The sequence below is a fragment of the Chelonia mydas genome, chromosome 4 (assembly GCF_015237465.2).
Source record: "Chelonia mydas isolate rCheMyd1 chromosome 4, rCheMyd1.pri.v2, whole genome shotgun sequence".
In the NCBI taxonomy this organism is placed as follows: Eukaryota; Metazoa; Chordata; order Testudines; family Cheloniidae; genus Chelonia; species Chelonia mydas.
Window position 1 is genome coordinate 26,271,038 of NC_057852.1, and position 20,028 is coordinate 26,291,065.

General features: G+C 42.2%; 1 protein-coding gene across 5 annotated transcripts in view; it reads right to left on the bottom strand.

Moving 5' to 3' along the window:
• Window positions 1-20,028, bottom strand: part of UNC5C (unc-5 netrin receptor C) — a 345,359-nt gene that overhangs the window by 54,099 nt on the left and 271,232 nt on the right. For all 5 annotated transcript variants that reach the window (XM_037896935.2, XM_037896936.2, XM_043545436.1 and 2 more), the window contains 3 exons: window positions 19,513-19,693; window positions 16,485-16,652; window positions 14,319-14,483 (listed from right to left, as the gene is read on the bottom strand). In XM_037896935.2, coding sequence (XP_037752863.1) covers window positions 14,319-14,483; window positions 16,485-16,652; window positions 19,513-19,693 — 514 coding nt within the window. The remainder of the gene's footprint in view (window positions 1-14,318; window positions 14,484-16,484; window positions 16,653-19,512; window positions 19,694-20,028) is intronic.

Here is a 20,028-nt window from a genome sequence, read left to right on the forward strand (position 1 = left end):
CTTTGACTCTCCTGCTGGTGCTGCTGACTCATGCATTGAACAGCTGGTTTCACAGTTAGTAACTTGCTTTGAGGAAAGTAACTTAAGCCTCTTCACATGGCTTGTTATAAAATGTAACATTTCCAAAGGTTCTCTTGGTGCTTTGTTGTTTACTTCTTGTGTGCGTTACTGCTGGAAGAATAAAAATATGAATAATTGTACTTTACACTTACATAGGGCCTTCCATCTGAAGATCTCAGATGCTTTGCAAAGTGAGGTATTTATTATTCCCATTTTACATACAGAAAATAGTAACACAGAGAGATTAATTGACTAGCCCAAACTCACACACGGTGAGTAAGTCAGAGGCCATGTCTACACACTGAAATTGCACTAATGCAACTAAATTCATTTCTAAATTGATTTAATTAAATTGGTGCAACTCCCTTGAGTTTGCAGCCTGCTCTACGCACAGTTTTTGTACCAGTAGATCTATTTTAGTGGAAGTGATGAGGGGTGAGCTTTTTTTTTTTTTTTAAAACCTGAAACAGTTATAAAGGTGCCTTATACCATAATAATTTATTTCCTTTCCCCTACAGGAATAGCAATACTGATATAAACATCCTTCATACTGATATAATCCACTAGGGGGTCGTACTGGTCTAGTTAACTTTTGTGCGTAGAAAGACCTTTGACTGCCTTATATCCACTGAGACTAATTAAATTTCAGTATCAGTCATTCTGAAACCGATGTAAGGGGTTGCACAGATTTAACTAAATAGATTTAGAAACTGATTTAATTAAATCAGTGCAATTGGTAATGTAGATATGCTCCAAAAGTCAGAAACAGAACCCAAGTATCCCGACTCACTTTCTCCTGCTCTGACCTCCAGGAAGCAGATTCATGCCAAAGTAATAGGTAAATGACACCAAGGTGTAACTAAGTTGACAAAATTTCTGGACGTGTGGTACCCTGGCAGCCTGACTTTGTGGGAAGGTAGTAGAATTAATAAGCAGAGAGAGAATTTCTCTTCATGTGGCAAAAAGTCCCCTAAAATAATTTAACTGCAGAGGAGAAGAAAAGTCCACTCCATGCAAAAGATACTTTGGCTTTTTTTAAATTAATTATTAATTAATTATTATTATTATTAAGAGATGGGTTATTTGGGGAATGGAAACATTCATCAGTCTGAAAGCTAATTATGCAAAAAGTTATGACACTCGTCCTTTTTCAAAATTTCCAGAGATGTCCATAGTAGCCAACCTAGCATCTCTGAATTTTTGGTCTACACTAATCATTACTGGGATGTGGACTTATATACTACTACATCATGTTACATCCTTTGTCACCTCAAGATTAGACTACTGCAGTCTACATGGAGCTATAGTTTAAGACCATTTGGAAACTACAGCTGGTGCAAAACTCAGCAGCCCACTTGCTAAATAGATATCTCTTTGCAAGCATATTAACTTTTGCTCTATTATTAAATATTAATTAATTATTATTATTATTTATTTGCATTGCAGTACCACCTGGGAGCCCCCGTCATGGCTCAGGACCCCACTGTGCCAGTCTCTGTACAAACACAAAACAAAAAGAGGGCCCCCTGCCCTAACGTATGCTGTATGAACTGCACTAGCTGTCTATTGGTTCAGGGATTGATTCTGAGCTGTAGATTTTTATCTATGCCACCCGAAAACTACTTGAGACATTTCCTATCTAGGAGACGGCCTCTCTCCCCATGGTATAAAACAAGTAAGACTGCTGGGAGCGCCTTTGGAACTTTCTTCACTCTTTGGTCCACAACAGAATTTTTAACCTCCAGGGAACATTGCAAGGCCCATCTTTTCTCCCTTCGCCGCAGGGAGTTGGGTGAGGCTGGGGAGTGGTTGGGGGAGCACTCCTTGGTGATTTTGTTAATGGGTCTTATTAAATATTTGTTATATTTATGCTGCTGCCAGGATAATTCTGTCTGCAGGTAATTGCTAGGGTCCCTTTTTTTATGAGACGTATTTTAAGAGTTCTCGTGGTCACCCAGAGCTTATGATCGGCACTTTTAATTTGTATAGCACAAACTTGAATAAATCAAGTATCCAAGATCTATCTGTTCACTTTAATGCACTCTATCTGAATCTGTCATGAGCCATCTTTAAACTGCAGATGCTCTGTACTTTACCTTACACACAAGGCTTCAAATGTAACCAGTGGTCATAAAGTTATGCCGTCCATTTAAAAATCCAGCCACACTGTCTGTCTCCAATGCCCTCATGTGGCAGTGAACTCAACAGATGGATTTATAAGTTGATGTAACAGTATTTCCTTTTCTGGACTCCAGAGTTACTGCCCTTTAATCTCATCAAGGGTGGAGAAGAGAAATGTGAGCATTTAATCCCTGCTCTTTCTTTCTCTGCTTTGACACAGTAATGCAGAATTGTAAATGGAGGAGTAATATGTCATTACTGATAGGTCAATGCATTCTGAATCATGAAGGTGTGATGGACACATTTTCAAACCAAGGTACTTAAACACAACAACTGAAGTCCAAATATGGTCACTCAAATCAGCACTTAAGTAATACAAAATGGGCATGTAGGCAGGGGTGAAAGTAAGTCGAGTGACTTACCGGTACTCTGGGGCCAGCTCTGGCCCCCAGAAGGGGCGGGGCCTAGGGCAGAAGGGGCGGGGTTGAGGGGGTCAGAGCCAGCCCCAGCCCACTCTGTAAGGTAAGTGCCCCCCGCACCAGGGTAGCAGCAGCAGCCCGGGGCTCCGGGGGCTATTTAAAGGGCCCAGGGCTCCCCTCTTCTACCGCCCTGGCCCTTTAAATAGCCACTGGAAGTGGTGGGGCTCCAGTGGCTATTTAAAGGGCCCGGGCGGTAGAAGCAGGGGAGCCCCAGGCTCTATTAATAGCTGTCAAATCCCTACAGCCGCTACCCCAGGGCTCCAGCAGCAGGGCTCTGAAGGCAATTTAAATTGCCCCCTGGGGAAGCCAGGCTGCCCCAGTACGGTGCACCGGCTCTTGCTGGTACGTTGTACCGGGGCATACCGACTTACTTTCACCTCTGCAGGTGAAAGTAAGTTATGTACATAACTAGACGTGGTCTGTCACCTCATGTTTGCATTAACGAACAAACTCGCCACAGTCAATGAAGGTTTAGATTGGCATATGGGGCAGAAACGCCATTAGTGGTCTGGGTTCAATCCTACGGTAGTGGGATTGCGATTACTGCAGGGCTGTGTTTATAGTGTTTTGACAGCTCTTCCCATTGGAATTTAAAAAAAAATGTTTATGGAAGCATTCCTATGGGTTTAAGATTTTACAAAATATAAATTGGCGCTGATAATTTTGGTTGACAATGTCACTTTAAAGGAAGGAAGGAAGATACTACTGTTGAGCTTGCTGAGCTTGGAAGTAGCAGGGTACTGTACATCTGTAGGTACATAACTTCCAATTTCGGTGTCTAAGGGCAGGATTTGATATTCTCTTAAGGCACCCACATATGAAAATTGGTTCCAATCCTTGAATACTACTCAGTAAAGCATGTATTATGTGGTTTCTCATAGGAATGCATATAGTATAGTAGGCAATTGCCCACTATAAAGGTTGCTTTCAGCTTTCATTCAAATCTCCTTTTCCAGTGTGTCTCAATTTTTGAGGGGCTGACATTTTCTGCACTTGGTCTCAGCCCAGAAAATTCCTTTGAAAAGTTGGAGGAAATTCAGATTCAGAATCAGTGTTTTCTTTTCTTTGACTTCAGTGGCATCTGAATCAGGCCCTTGGGGTTTTTGGTGTGTGGCGTTGTTGCTGTTGGAGTGACACATATTTACCCTTATTTTAAAGATGTTTCAGTTAAGGATACCCTGCTACTTCCAAGCTCAGCAAGCTCAACAGTAGTACCTTCCTTCCTTCCTTTAAAGTGACATTGTCAACCAAAATTATCAGCGCCAATTTATATTTTGTAAAATCTTAAACCCATAGGAATGCTTCCATAAACATTTTTTTTAAAATTCCAACGGGAAGAGCTGTCAAAACACTATAAACACAGCCCTGCAGTAATCGCAATCCCACTACCGTAGGATTGAACCCAGACCACTAATGCCGTTTCTGCCCCATATGCCAATCTAAACCTTCATTGACTGTGGCGAGTTTGTTCGTTAATGCAAACATGAGGTGACAGACCAAGTCTAGTGTTCAAAGACTAGGAGCCTGCAAAAGCTGAAGGTGCCCCGACAGCGTTAACTCAACCACACTGCACACGTGCATGCACGCGTGGTCTGAATGCAGGTCTACTTTCCTGGTTAAATATAAGTGGTAATATAGTACTGTTGGTTATTAATGGATACAATTAAATGTGCAAAGTGGTTGAATTAATACTGACGCAGCAGCGTGAACACTTGAAATTTCCTTCCTTTAAGTGTTGCATGTATAACCCAAGTGTATCCAGCCAACACAATTCTCTGCTGGCGTAATGCCAGCGACTCTTCTACCAAGGGAGGGTTGGCCCATGATCTCAGTCTTCCTCTAAAAGGGGGACTCTGAATTGCGTGGTCATGCAAGCAACATACTCACGGAAGATGTGGCTATTTTCTTTCCTTTTTCAGATTTTGTATATTATTTTCTGTTATGGTAAAGCAGAAAAGTAAAATATTCTCCTAAAATCAGTAATTAATCTGCAATTATATATACAAATTAAAATAAGCTATTAAAAAGAATTCTTAGAAACTTAAACACTACTACATCAAGCTGTAACCTTTCTCTATGAAATCAAAGGCGTGATGAGAGCTGAAATATACCTACACAGAAACAAACTGTTGCTTTGTTTTCTCCGTTTTTCTTTGTGGCCTTTATCTGTTTGCTTTAGTAGAAAGGATACTGAATGAATGCATTAGAAAAGGGATTGGTGTCCCTGCTATAAATCGGCTGGAAAGCCATGGTTAAGGTTGCACATACATTAATGTTTGACACTAAAACACATCCTGTATTAAGAAATAAAATACAGGAGCAATAAACTCTCAGGGTCACATTTCTGCAGCTAGAGATCCTGCAATGCAAAGCTGCACTGTCCTAGCAGGGTCCCCTTGAGGCTTTATGCAGTACAGCCAGTGCAGGGTCATACAGCCAGTGTGGCACCTTGCAACTGTCTGCAAAGTGTACTCCTTCCCTCATGCACTGAGGCGGGGAAGAAGAGGGGCCACGGCATACCTGCATCTAAGGTTGTTCAAAAAATGGTATGATGTTAAGCTGTATTTGAAAAATGGTACGAGACCAAGTAATAAAAGACTGTGGGCCACTTTCTTGGGTGTGCCAGGACTCTGCTCAGTACACTTCAGAGGGATGGTGGACAAAGGTGGATTTTTGTCCTCTTGATCCTGGGGGGCAATCTGGCTGCAATGGCTCTATTAGGCCCTCTGACCATTATGCCAGTTAGAGCTAGCATAATCCAGCTATGCTCCTTTGCAGTCCAGCACACACCCATCATTTCCCCTTCGTCAGGGTAGGGAGAAAACAGGAGGGAGTGTTGTATACCAGCACAGAGATTCTCCCACATTATGAGACTCCTCAGCTTCCCCCTTTAGGGCTTGTCTCAATCTCCTCTGTAACACTAGAGTGACCATAGAGACATTAGTGGAGATAAACATCTGGCTCTGCACATGCACAAGAGGGCAGAGTTAAGGGTATGAGGGCATCTTTAAAAGTAATAATATAGTCTGACTTTGAGTGCTCTCTTAATGCTCTCCTAACATAGGTTTCCTATGGAATAAATAATACCTATAGTAAGAATAATCTGCAGCTTCTCTTACAATAGCAGTTCATAAACTTTTCCCTTCCCTGCTGCTTCCCAGCAGCAATAGCACATAAACGGATGATGTGATCTCTACAAGGGCATCATATTCTTTTTGTGGTGAAAAAATGTCTCTAGAGTTCCTAAAAGCCAACCATAAGAAATATGTCCAGGCTCTTTCTATTATTAAGACACTTGCTGTTATATAGAAAGCCTTTTATGTCTGCACTAATGATGTCAAAGGTCAGATGTGACATCAGACATCCGAGAGATAGTTCATCTTCTTCTGAAGGTCTAATTATTGACAAGTTTTGGGGTGAGCCAACAGCATGGGGTTTGAGGTTTCATGAATCTCTCCTACTACTTACTTATTTGTTGACTCTGGCTTTAACTGTGAGTGTCTCTCCCCTTGGTGGTGAAGGGAAGATTATGATACTCCATAGTTAAGGCTGCAACTGTGTTTTCATTATAAATTAGATTTCTGACCCTTCATTAAAATCCTTAGAAAGGTCCTGTCTCCTTTTAAGTACACACATCACATGTAGGTGTGGGGAAGTGGGTGGAAGGGAAGAATAACTTTTTGCTAAAATTTGCTGTGAATTAGCCGAGGCAATTCTGACATTTAGGAGATTAATAGATAAGTGGTTTGCCCTTTTGGCAAATTCTTATTACATATTTTGGGGGTCATATCTCAAAATCCCAAAGGCCTAGACACTTTAAATTGGGTTTGCAGAGCACAGACACACGTGCCTAGGATTGCAATCATTTGAGTTTTCATATGAAACTGACAATTCTTGGAGTTTGCTTTGCTTTGCCACTGTAGTGTGGTCAGGAGCTAAAGTGGTGAAGGGGAGTGTCCAAGCAGAGATGAGTGGCAGATGGCTCGGCAAAAGAAATGAAATTTGAAGAGGGATTTGAAAGAGGAGAATGAGATGCTCGTCCTGCTGGAGAAGAGGCTCTTCCTGGCACAGGAGGAGGATATTCAGGCAGCTGTTTGGCAACATGCACCCGACTAAACAGCTCTATAAATTCAGAATAATTCTTTTATTCTAGTTTTCTTACTTCCTACTCCAAGACTCCAAGACTCCGATGACTTCAGAATTAGTGGCTGAACATTATGTTTATTTGAGACTTCTTAAATTACTCAACTACAAACTGCTTCCTCCAGTACAAGAGTTCACTGAGTTATGTCCCTTCGGTCTTGCTGCTGTGGTTTAATCTTTGGGTTGAGCATGGGGCTGGGAATCAAGAGACTGGAATGACTCTGACACTGACTTGCTGTTTGACCCTGGCAAGTCATGTAACCTTTCTGTGCCTTGCTAAGCCAAATGAAGTGGGAATAGTGATACTTACCCATCTCTGTAAGGGGCTCTGAAATCTATGGTTGAACTAAGCACTATGTATTATCATTATGTTGTTATTAGGGCTCTACCAAATTCACAGCCATGAAAAACGTGTCATGGACCATGAAATCTGGTCTTCTCCTGTGAAATCTGGTCTTTTGTGTGCTTTTACCCTATACTATACAGATTTCATGGGGGAGAGACCAGCATTTCTCAGATTGGGGGTCCTGACCCAAAAGGGAGTTAGGGGGACTGTGGTATTGCCACCCTTTTTTCTGTGCTGCCTTCAGAGCTGGGCAGCTGGAGAGTGGGGGCTGCTGACTGAGGGCCCAGCTCTGCAGGCAGCAATGCAGAAGTAAGGGTGGCAATACCATACCATCCCATCCTTCCTTCTGCCCTGCTGCTGGCGGAGGCTCTGCCTTCAGAGCTGGGATCCTGGCCAACAGCTGCTGCTCTCAAGCTGCCCAGCTCTGAAGGCAGCGTCGCCGCCAGCAGCAGCACAGAAGGAAGGATAGTAGAACCGTAACCCTGCGACCTCCTCCCACAACTCCTTTTTGTGTCAGGACCCCTACAATTCAACACCATGAAATTTCAGATTAAAATCACTGAAATCATGACATTTATGATTTTTAAAATCCTACGACCATGAAATTGACCAAAATGGACTGTGAACTTGGTAGGGCCCTAGTTATGCTGTTTCTCTACCTGGGTCTGCATCAACAAGACATCTATTATCAGTTTACTTGTCTTTCTCTTCATCTAAGTGGAGAGGATCTTTTATTATTAGATATCATCATTATTAGGCAGGGGGTGTGAGGGAAGAATAAAGGAGAAAAGAAGAGAAGAGATACGAAATTTACAATTATTAAAAATATATAGGAACAGTGTTTGGGATTTCTTTCATATACGCATGCTTCTATGCTGAATATTAATTGACGTTTTCAATGCAGTCCAAAGGCTTTAGAAAGAATATCTTCTCTTAAAATTAATGGAGAGGTATAGTGCTCTAGTAGATGAGGCACAGAATTGGGAATCAGGAGTCCTGGGTCCTATCCCCAGCTCTGCCATTGGCCTGCTGTGGGACCTTGGGCAAGTCACTTCATGTCTCTGTTTCCCCTTTTGCCTTTTGTCTATTGAGATCATAAGCTGTTCGAGGCAGGGATTGTTTCTCACTAGGTGTTTGTACAGAGCCTAGCACAGAGGAACCATATTCTGAATTGGGACCTTTTTGCATTAATGTAATACAAACAATAGTAAGAAGATGTGTCCAAACTCAGAGTGCTTTGAAAAACTCACCCATTGATATAAAATTCATCCAGATCTACAATTCTGTTTGTTTAACCTGCTAATAAACAAATAACAAATAGAAATCCTCCCCCCAGGAATGGATTGGAAGAAAAGGATGAGAGGATCCTGTAAATTAAAGCAACTCTTCCTGAAAGAGCTCAGCAAGCCTGGCAAGGTGGATATATTAGCATGCGGAGAGACTGAACATATTAAAAGTTGTTTCTCGCCCCACATGCTTTTAATAAAGGATTTCCTTTCATTCTTTTACACACACACACACACACACACTAGCTTCTGTTGTGAGCTCCCTTGAGACAACTTTGCTTCCCTCCTTGATTCTGAAAAACATTCCCTTACTCTTCACACACTGAACTGCTCAGAAGTTCTCTAGGTTCTCATCAGGTTACTCTGGGCTACAATTCTTCACAGTACCCCTCCTTTTAAAACAAACCAAAAAGGGAAACAAATGCTTATTTCGTCAGAAGATTCTGGGGTATTACATTGAACAAGCAGCACGTGTGCGGAATATGTATGTTCCAGCAAGAAACTGCTGCAACAGAAAGCACAGCAGACATTAATACTAGCTTAACCTTTCTTCCTTATCAAGAAGCAACTTACGTAATAGATGCCTGGCAGGATAACGTGGACAAATGTGACGTGTTAACCTTCTAATACATAAAGATGACAAATAATATACTCCTCTGAAACTGACATTACTATTATTAAAACAATGAATAACACGGAATATTTTGAATGTCAACAGAGCCTTGCAGGCAAGGATCTCAAAGCATTGTGATATTTAACCTACTCTCTATGCTTCAAATAGGAAATGTTGCCAATGTGGTGGTAAATAATTTAACTACTGTGGGTGGTGCCAGTTTTTATTACACACACAGTATATGATGTTGCTGAGGGCTTATTAATGCCATTACAATAAATTATAAAATTATTGTAAAGACTCCAGCTAGGAGATACAGTATATTTGGAGGCTTACAGTAGTAACAGTTGTCCTAAATTTTCACTGCAGTTACTTTTCTTTTTCAATCTGCCTCCTGTCTCTCTGCAGGCATGCTAGTTAAATACTGATTCATTCTTTCACGTTAAGGGAAAAATACTAGCTACTGAATAGGACTGTGTGTGTACACTAGCAAGACCATTAGTCTGAATAAACGTGACAGTGCAGTTGCACCAGAAACGCCACGGTTAGCGGTAAGCAGAAACTACAGATTTGGGTGTAAAATACTGTAATTACAAGGGATGGGGAAGGCTCCACACTTTTCATCCCCACATAGAAATCGATAGCGGTACTGACTGCTGCTCTGTGTTGGAGTAGGGGCAGTCTGATGAAAGCGCTTATTGATTTGCTCAAGTGATGTTAGTGTAGTGAATAATAGACTGGAAGAGAAAGGGCTTGTAAATTAGACTGATTCAATCCAATATTTCCTGGGATATCTCTTTTATATATATATTTTTTTACAACTGAGTTTCTGTCAAAGGAATGGGTTAGTCACTCCTGCTATGAGAAGCTATTTAATAATTCTTAGACCTTCACGTTACTATATTTAATTGATAAACCATCAGTTTTTGATGAAGACCGATTCTGGGAAGGAAGGGAGAAACTGCTCTAATGGGTAGAATCTGCATACCATGCAATTAAGCAGCCAACCAAGTAGAAATGAGAAAAGGATCCAAGCACACAGAGGGCTTGATCTTGGGTCCCTTGGCTCTTATCCATGTGCCCACAAGGGAAAGCTGCTGGGAATTCTTTGAAAGTTGTGACCTGGATTCAAAGGCCTCCGAGTCATGAAAAATTCTAATTCCAACTCAATCCAGCTGAAAATCTAATAATCCGTAATGAATTTCAGTGTGTTCCAGGAATGAAAAGGGTCCTGTGTTCCTCCCTAGCTCAGCACACAGATGTACTATGAGTTCATCTGGAGGAACCCAACCCCACAGAGAAGTAAAAATAAAAGTGTTCTGAATGGATTTACATAAATTGAGAAAGAGAAAGAATAGCAGGCACAGAGCTATAAAGTATGGCAAATCAATCTATTCAGCAGTGATAGATCATGGAGCAAGATTGTAAGTTTTACAGGTATATGAACCCCATAAGTATAAAGACATTACCTTTAAACTCCAACACTGAGGGACAATCTCAACCCCTGGAGCTAAGGAGATCAATATGCAACTGTATATTTTTCATTTCCTCCCACCCTCCATATACATATAAAAATGCAGAGTGGGATTCACATTAGCATCAACCTCTCTCCTTTTGAAGATCTGTGCTTTACTCCCAGCAGTCACTTTCACAAATAAAATGCAATATACCATCTACATAAAAATGGGATCCCTACAGGGCTTTTATTCTCCAGCAGCATTATAAATTTGTTTTCTTGAGATTTCTGCTTAAATGACTCTGCTTATGCATATACCCAAAGATGACACACACCTGTCTAAATATAATCTGGTAATAAAGAGGTCTTTAGAGTGGAGGTGGTTTCTTTTCTTGCTAATTTACCATAATGGCTCATCCACACCACTGGAGTTAAGGATACATTAGCTTCCCTGCTACAAACCCATATTTTCAGGGTGTAATATAACTTTACTTTAGCATGACTTTTTTTTTACTTTTAGAGAAAAGTTCAGCTTCTCTTTTCCCTCCCCCACAAAAATAAAAATGGAAAAATTACAGCTGGTTTCGTGCAGCTGTCACTCAAAGCAAAAAACTCAAATGAAAGATGTGGCCATGTGGATGAGTTGGTTTTTGGTTAACCTGGAAAACTGAAGGAAAATTCATGTTTTGAGATTGGATAGCTCAGGGTTTCAATGCAGAACCTTCTACGTCTAGGTCACTTGTTCAAATCTAGCCCTGTTTGGTAGTGACTGAAAATCATTGCATACTAGCTAATGGCATTTCTGTGGCCTATTTGAACATAAAACTGTGAACATACAACCACTATACAGATACAACTGAAGCCCCTGGGGTGACGGAGAGCTGCAGCCAGGTGGAGAACTGGAAAGCAGTATAGTACAATGCAGAGAAGTGGAAGAAGACAAATTTTGGCAAAGGCCATTGGAACCAACCACTGTTTTTATGAAAAGTTCAGTGGATCTTTAATGGACCAACAGTGCAGATAGGACCTCCATTTTTAATATATCATCTGAAAGACTCAATGTGTTGGTTCAGTTCCTTGGTGTCAAATTCACAAAAAAAACCCCAACAACATAACCCTTGACAATAATTGGGAACCTCCTGGCAGTCATAGTGGAGTAGCCAACACCAGGATGGTCCTGAAGTCTGAACTCTCCTCTGAGTTTTAGAGGCTGAGGCACACTGGAGGGTCAGCGTGTTGAAACTTGTGCTGTTGCCGGCACTGTACCTGTTCTGTGAACAGACAGCTTCAGTCTCCAGCGCTATCAGTCTGGCACTAAATTCATTTAAATATAAAGAAGGAACAAGGTAATGTACCGAGAACCAATTTTGTGTGTGCAAATGAACAGTGCCAAAGGCCTAAGGTCTGCTTTACCAGGTTGATTTTTTTAAGATGTTGGTTTTGAACTATAAAAGCTCTATCAGTCCCGAGACCCATTTATCCGTGAGACTCTCTCTCCCTGTGACCATCAGAGACACTGGGCTGGAGCCTCATTGGTATCAGAGAGAGAGAGAGAGGGGTCAACAGGCAGGGTATTCTCTAGTAGGTCACCAAGCCTTTTCAACTCGATTCTCCTTATGGTCCGAAACTGCCCGAGTTTGTTCACCTTCACGGAGAGTTGCAACATCGATCTTAACTTCCTGGCCCATAAGAAGATGGGCCTAGCAATAATGATGATATGGGACACTGGTGGGGCTGTGTGGGGAGGTCAATTCATTTTGTTCTATTTATGTTCCTGGGAGTTTGTTTGATCCGGGGTAACAGGTGTGTCATTTGATTAATACATTGGATTTTTTAAAAGACTAGTCCAGGGCACCCAGAGCATTGGATATGTGCTTGTTTATGGCAGAGCTGTAAATATCCAAATGAATAACTAAACAATAGGCTCTCTCTTCAAGTGATACTATCCTGGATATAGAATCCTAAATCTACACTACACAAAGGGGCAAATCCTGCCTCCTCTTGTGTGGATGGGAAGGGCCCTGGATTCAGAGAGACTGATACACTCCTACTGCACACCTTTATGACATAGACCCTCAGCTTCCACATTGCTGCATATAAGGGTGAGGAGTGGTAGCTTTAGAGAGAGCTCTAGATCCAAGCTACTGTATCCACTAGCTGTTTCCCCCAAAGAGAGAGGGTACAAGAGTTGCAGAGACTACTGCATCCCTGTGGACTAAGAGGGAAGAGTATTTTGCCTAAACCTCAGAGGAGATGCCCTGCAGCAAGTCTGTTTACATGATCTTGGCACAAGAAACAGCATTTTCCCATAAAGGAGTTAATTTATTCTGCAGGTGTCTCTAGCTAGTGTGTAATTATATCTATTGTAGACTAGATTACCCCTGGCATCTGTGTGGGTGCACAGTTGGGGAAGAACAATGGAAGGAGCCTTCTTCCCTCCCGCAAGCACTCTACATGTGGGCCAAGGACAATCTAAGTCCTTGCAGTTGGGAGAGGTCAGAGGCTGCTCCCTCCTGGCCCCTGCGGGGGTGCAAAATTACCCCACCGAAAGCCATAAGAGGACATAGCGTGGAGAACTGGGAAATATCTGTGTTGTTTTTTTAAGTATATGGTGCATTATAACGTTTATAGGGGGCTACTTGATATGGAGTTAGATCAGAAGAGGTTGTTAGAGGGACCAAGCAGGAAAGGCAAAACAATAACACAGATAAAAGTCCTTGAGGAAACAATGGGGAAGATGTTAACTGGATTATACCCCTGACCAGGCTCCAATCAAGCTAGAATGATTTATTCTTCCCAAGGCTAAATCTAGGATCAAAAAAGGGTACAAAACCATTATAGGACCCTAGGCCAAGAAAAGGGTGGGGGATTGATTTTGTTGAGAGAGGTTGCTCAGTGAATGCCAGTGAGCACCGACAGGGATGCAAGCAGACATCCCGACTGTCAGTGAGTCAGGGTCTGCAGCTAGCAGGCTGTAGCTTGGCCCGCAAGAGAACAGAGGATATCAAGGCTAAGTCATATCTACCTAGGGCCTTGAGGGGAATGCCAAGTGTAGGTCAGACCTGTGCCTACAGGTCTCTCTGTTGTTTTAAATCCATTTCTCTGAGTGCTGTGAACTTTTTGGCAAAAAAAAAATAAATCATCCTTTGTCATGAAAAAGCTGCTTCTGTGTCACTGCATAATATTACTGTCCACCAGCTCCTGAAGGAAAGTCTTACAGGTGCTATGCCCATCAAGCCTGCAAGGTGTCAGATTTGCCAACCAGATGGGCATAACCTGGCACAACCATTCAGACAGTGGAAGGAACACAAGGTCCCATCCCAAAGAGAAGTGGAGTACAGGCCTGTCACTTGAAAGTGGTGCACTTGGGGGCTGGAAAAGGGTCTCAGAAAAGGTAGGGACCATTACATTGGTCATGGCTCCACCTCCATACAAAACTGGCACAGACTGCTGAGAGGACTAGGCTGCACCATTTGTTCCAGGGAGCTGACAGGGGATTTGCCTCAGACACACAATTCCTCCCTAAGCTTGTTGTAGGTGGTGAGGCTTTGTTCCCAGTTCAGACAACGCCTACATGGCACAATTTTGCAGCACAAACGTGGGTTATTTTGGTCATCTTATGCCATATCACTTAAATGTAGCTTTCTTCCCTATGTTGTTTTGGTGGAGGGTATTTCATTTGGATACTCTCCAGCTTCTGCTTATAGGAGATTTTTATGGCAGGAGAACATTCAAGCTTTAATTTGTTTTTTTAATGGCTATATATTTTCCAAACTCCAAAGTCAATACAACACATTAATATACTTCCACTTACTCTGCATACAAAGCCCATCTGTGCAGTTCTTGGACTGCAGAACGAGACCCTCACAATCTTTCCCACCGTTCTTCGGTGCTGGCGCTGTGCATTCCCTCCTGCGCCAATGGGTACACTCTGTTCCACAGGTAGACCACTTACTCCATGCTGTCCATCTACCATCCACTGTGACAAAAAAGTGACATGACTTAGGAAGGTCAGAAAGAGAGAGATGCAAATATAGATAGAAGCACAGAAAATGGTTGCTTTTAAAAGACCTTTGTGAATATAGCCCTTGTGAAAGGTGCCAGACTGACAGAACTAGGGACCGAAATCTTTACAGCATAGATCATAGAAATAAAAGCTTCCCCACACAGCCCTGCTAATTTGCCTCAAGTTAGCCCTAGAAGGACCAACTGTAAGGGGAATGAGGTAGTTCAGTCTCCAAGGTCTTAGATATACATGTTTGGATTGCCAGCCAGGGTAATAATTAGTGCTAACTATAGTGGTGATTTTTGTGATTTTGACATCTCTTCAGTCCATTTGGGCCACCAAGTGCCCATTAGAAACCTACATCTTTCAGTTAATGCTTGTCTGGGCTGGATCCCAACTGCTTATTGAGATGTTTAAGGCTTTCTATCCCAGTAACAAGATTTGAGCCACTGAGTCACAAAGAACTGACTTCAGGAAAAGAGTCAGTCAGCAGTTGTCTTGTGGAATTTATAGCTTTGGTAGAAGAACAAATTCTGGATTGAAATTTGTCCCCAAGTACTCATTCCTTCTCTCTTCTCCTCTCCTTTTTGAAATGGAAACAAAAGGAGGTTTCTCCATGGCTAAATTGTCTAAGAAGAAAAAAACCCCAAAGCCCAGAAATGTATGCGTTTTGGCACTTATATACAACAAAAGATTAAATTTGGCAAGAAATTATTCTGTGTTATGAGATCATCACTTTTCATATTCAGAGACATAACTAAAGCCACCCAAATATTTCATTTGAAAAAGGAGCTACTAGGCATAATCCGCAAAACTGTCAAGAATATGTACTCTGCACATGCAGTTTATTACCTGTGCTACAATCTGTATTTATAAGCTAGTTGGTCATATATTTAAACGGACTGTGAAAATAAAAATCATGGCCAAGATTTTAAAATAACGAGTGCCTGAAGGTAGGCTCCCACATCAACATTTAGGTACCTACATTAATGGACTAAAATGGGATTTTGACAAATGCTCAATATTAATCTGACCCTGCTCCCACTGAAGTCAATACGATAACTCCCATTGATTTCAATGGGAGAAGAGTTAGGCCAATGCTGGGGCCCAAAAGTGCTGACTTTAATAGCTGGATCTACTAAATATTTGGACTAAAGAGGCTCAGCTAAGCGTCCAGAATTTGAAATGAACTTCCATTTCTCTGAGTTTCACCCATCACTAAGAGCCAGATTTTGATGCCCCTTACCCGTCCTGAGTAGTACCTTATTCCAACAGTAGTGCCATTGATTTCAATGCATAGGAAAGTCCAACTCAACACGAGTGAGGGATAGCAGAGTTTGTCCCTCTAAAAGCCACCCAGAGCCCTTAAGAAGTGTTGAATTAAATGATAAAGTGTACATTTCATGTTTCAATTTTCTGGCTTTTGATGCATTTTAAAATTATTTTAATGTGTGAATGCATGGATATTTTTGGCATGAATGTTCTTGTCTTTGTTGACAGGCAGATGCATAGGTCAAGTTTAACATCCATAATCCAGATGTTTCAAATGCTCTGCTCATCTTTACAGTGTAAACTGAGAAATTGGTATGCACAGAAACGGATGTTACAAATCTGTTTGGTCAAAATAATGTTCTGTACTTAAATCTAGTTTATTTCCACAGCGTTCAACAGATCAAAAGCTTTAGCTCTTAAGATCTGAAGCTGTAAATGTTACTCAAATCCCCCAAATTACAGGGACTGAGATAATGGTGCAAGCTTTGTGAAATAGTGGGATTTAATCCACTGCGGTTTGATCTACTCTGTGCACAATGTTTTATCTACTTATGTAACACAATTTAGTATTCATTCACTGAAATGCTGGATTTACCAGTAAAATAAAAGGAGTGTTTATGATTAATAGTTACTTCCTAAAATACTTGATGTTGGAAAAAACTAGATAATCATATCTTGGGCTGTGGGTCTTTCATACTGTACCTGGACACAGAGTGGTGCAAGTTATTTTTTGGACACTTTGGCCCTCACAGAAGGCACCACCATTGAGTGGGGCAGGGTTGGTGCAGGTCCTTGTACGCTTCTGATAGCCTCTTCCACAGCGACCGTTACACACTGACCACTCAGTCCAGGTAGACCAGCCGCCATTGACTGAAAGGTGACAGGTGACAAAGAGCATTCAATAAACACAAATCCCCCTTTTTTAGCCACTGTCTTTGTCAAAGTCCAAGAAATACCATTGAATGAAAAGTCCTTTCAGTTTCCTGTTCTATGGCTACTGTGGATTTAAAATGGTCCTCCTCTTCATATAGACCCAATATGAGCCAGCAATGAGCATCGATTTATCTTTCTATAATTGCAATCACTGTAAGATCAAACCGTGCATCTTGAACTTTGTAAGCCAAAATATATGCATCCTGAAAGCTGCATACTATTCCACAGCAAGATAATACAGAGAGGATAGTGACTGTATGATAACTAGCATTCAGATGTATCCGTCATCTATGCTCCTCTCTTTTCGGATGTGGTCTATTAGAAATTTAACACGTTACTTTCCTCTCTTCACAGCAATGGTTCACAGAATGCTAAGACAAGGGTATCCCTCGTTCACCAGCCCCGATGAGAGCCTTGCCAACAGAAGATGAGGAGTCCATATGACAGGTACTCAGCCTGTTGGGCTGCTCAGAATGAACTCACCAGTTATACTGTTCACCCATGATTTTAGGAAGATGGTTACTGTTTACCCTTTCTGTTATGAACCTTGATATGTGACACACATGGAGAACAAGACGGACAGGGACCAGTACTGCTCCATACTGTGTAGCCATACTGACAAGCATTTAAACTGCTCAGTTTTCCTAATCCCTTAATTTTGTAGTATTCCCAGTCACACACAGGTCTAAAATATCCCTGGGAGTGAGATAGGGTGACCAGATGTCCCGATTTTATAGGAACAGTCCCGATATTTGGGGATTTGTCTTATATAGGCGCCTATTACCCCCTACCCCCAGTGCCAATTTTTCACACTTGCTATCTGGTCACCCTAGAGTGAGAACATGGGTGATGGCTGCTCCCCAACGCAGGTCAGCTTAAATTATGCTTTTAGAGAGAGTCTAACTCTGTGTGTTGGACAAATTTCACCATACGCAATTTTTTCCCAGGTCTACACATTAAAGTATTCACCACAATCACAACACAGAATGCTTATGCCGTGTCCCTCCTCTGCCTCACAAATGCAGCTAATCAACTCTATTCAGCTAGTTTGCTATAGAACTGAACTAAAAAGCCCTCATTGTAACTTTAGGGATGCAACTGCTTACAATTAAGCATAACTGCTACCCTGGCTATGAAGTGAATGCTCAGGGTAATCATAGGGATTTTTTTTTCACTTGTCTGTCCTGTAATTAAATTGATTGTAATGAACAACAGGACAATCAGCTGATGTATCATTAGAGCAGCTTCTGTCCTTATGGATACATTCTGCCTCAAATATACCAAGATGAGATAACTGGCTCTGTGGATGAGGGGAAAGCAGTGGACGTGTTGTTCCTTAACTTTAGCAAAGCTTTTGACATGGTCTCCCACAGTATTCTTGCCGGCAAGTTCAAGAAGTGTGGGCTGGATGAATGGACTATAAGGTGGATAGAAAGTTGGCTAGATTGTCGGGCTCAACGGGTAGTGATCGATGGCTCCATGTCTAGTTGGCAGCCGGTATCAAGTGGAGTGCCCCAAGGGTCGGTCCTCGGGCCGGTTTTGTTCAATATCTTCATAAATGATCTGGAGGATGGTGTGGATTGCACCCTCGGCAAGTTTGCAGATGACACTAAACTGGGAGGAGAGGTAGATATGCTGGAGGGTAGGGATAGGATACAGAGGTCCCTAGACAAATTAGAGGATTGGGCCAAAAGAAATCTGATAAGGTTCAACAAGGACAAGTGCAGAGTCCTGCACTTAGGATGGAAGAACCCCATGCACTGCTACAGACTAGGGACCGAATGGCTCGGCAGCAGTTCTGCAGAAAAGGACCTAGGGGTTACAGTGGACGAGAAGCTGGATATGAGTCAACAGTGTGCCCTTGTTGCCAAGAAGGCCAATGGCATTTTGGGATGTATAAGTAGGGGCATTGCCAGCAGATCGAGAGACGTGATCATTCCCCTCTATTTGACATTGGTGAGGCCTCATCTGGAGTACTGTGTCCAGTTTTGGGCCCCACACTATGAGAAGGATGTGGAAAAATTGGAAAACGTCCAGCGAAGGGCAACAAAAATGATTAGGGGTCTGGAACACATGACTTATGAGGAGAGGCTGAGGGAGCTGGGATTGTTTAGTCTACGGAAGAGAAGAACGAGGGGGGATTTGATAGCTGCTTTCAACTACCTGAAAGGGGGTTCCAAAGAGGATGGATCTAGACTGTTCTCAGCGGTAGCAGACAACAGAACGAGGAGTAATGGTCTCAAGTTGCAGTGGGGGAGGTTTAGGTTGGATATTAGGAAAAACTTTTTCCCTAGGAGGGTGGTGAAACACTGGAATGCGTTACCTAGGGAGGTGGTGAAATCTCCTTCCTTAGATATTTTTAAGATCAGGCTTGACAAAGCCCTGGCTGGGATGATTTAGTTGGGGATTGGTCCTGCTTTGAGCAGGGGGTTGGACTAGATGACCTCCTGAGATCCCTTCCAACCCTGATATTCTATGATTCTAAGAGCAATAACTTCACAGGAGGCAGACCTAGCTTTCAGCTTAGGCTATTTTATGGGGGCAGAGGGGAACGTGGATGTAGAGTAAGGCAATGAGGAGACAGGGCCATCACACTTCATCTGGTTAAGGGCCACATTGGCAGCCTGGCCATGCTAATTAAGATAGTGCATTACAATTGGGAACTTGTAGTTTCCACAGACCTCACGTCTGAATCTGCACCAAAGATGGTGGCAGCTGCATCACAGAACTAAACAGACCACTTCTGCCCTCGAGGCTGCACTTTGATCAATGTGCAGAAGGACAGTGCCTCGCTTACCATAGACAATTACAGTGGCAGTAGTGCTTTTCCTCTTGGCGACGATGTTTTTGGCGACACAGGTGTAATTAGCTGTGTCAGAAAGACGTGCCTGCTTGATGATCAGGTTGTGATCGATGGTGATGTAAAAATTCCGATCTTCAACGGGATCAATCACCTCTTCATTTTTCAACCACTCCACCTAAAAGTTTACCAGGGACACAGTAAGGTTATCAGTCATCACCATGCCAATCCGCACAGGCTTTAACTTCTAGATGTGTGCAATATTCGATTACTTTGCTCCTGCCAGAAACTGCAGTAAACCAAAGTACACTGTGAAGGACTCATCTGCTGAATGTTGCCTATTCTGCCAATATCAGATTGCACTGAAATGAGAAGGTAGCCATCATGGAGTACAGCGTTCATTTCTTCCCCCATCTCACAGCTTCTTCTGCCATCAAAGTGTTCAATGCTTTTTTTTCCAAAGGCTGCCCCTGTTGTATATAACCAAACAGTTAATGTAGAATTTCAATATCT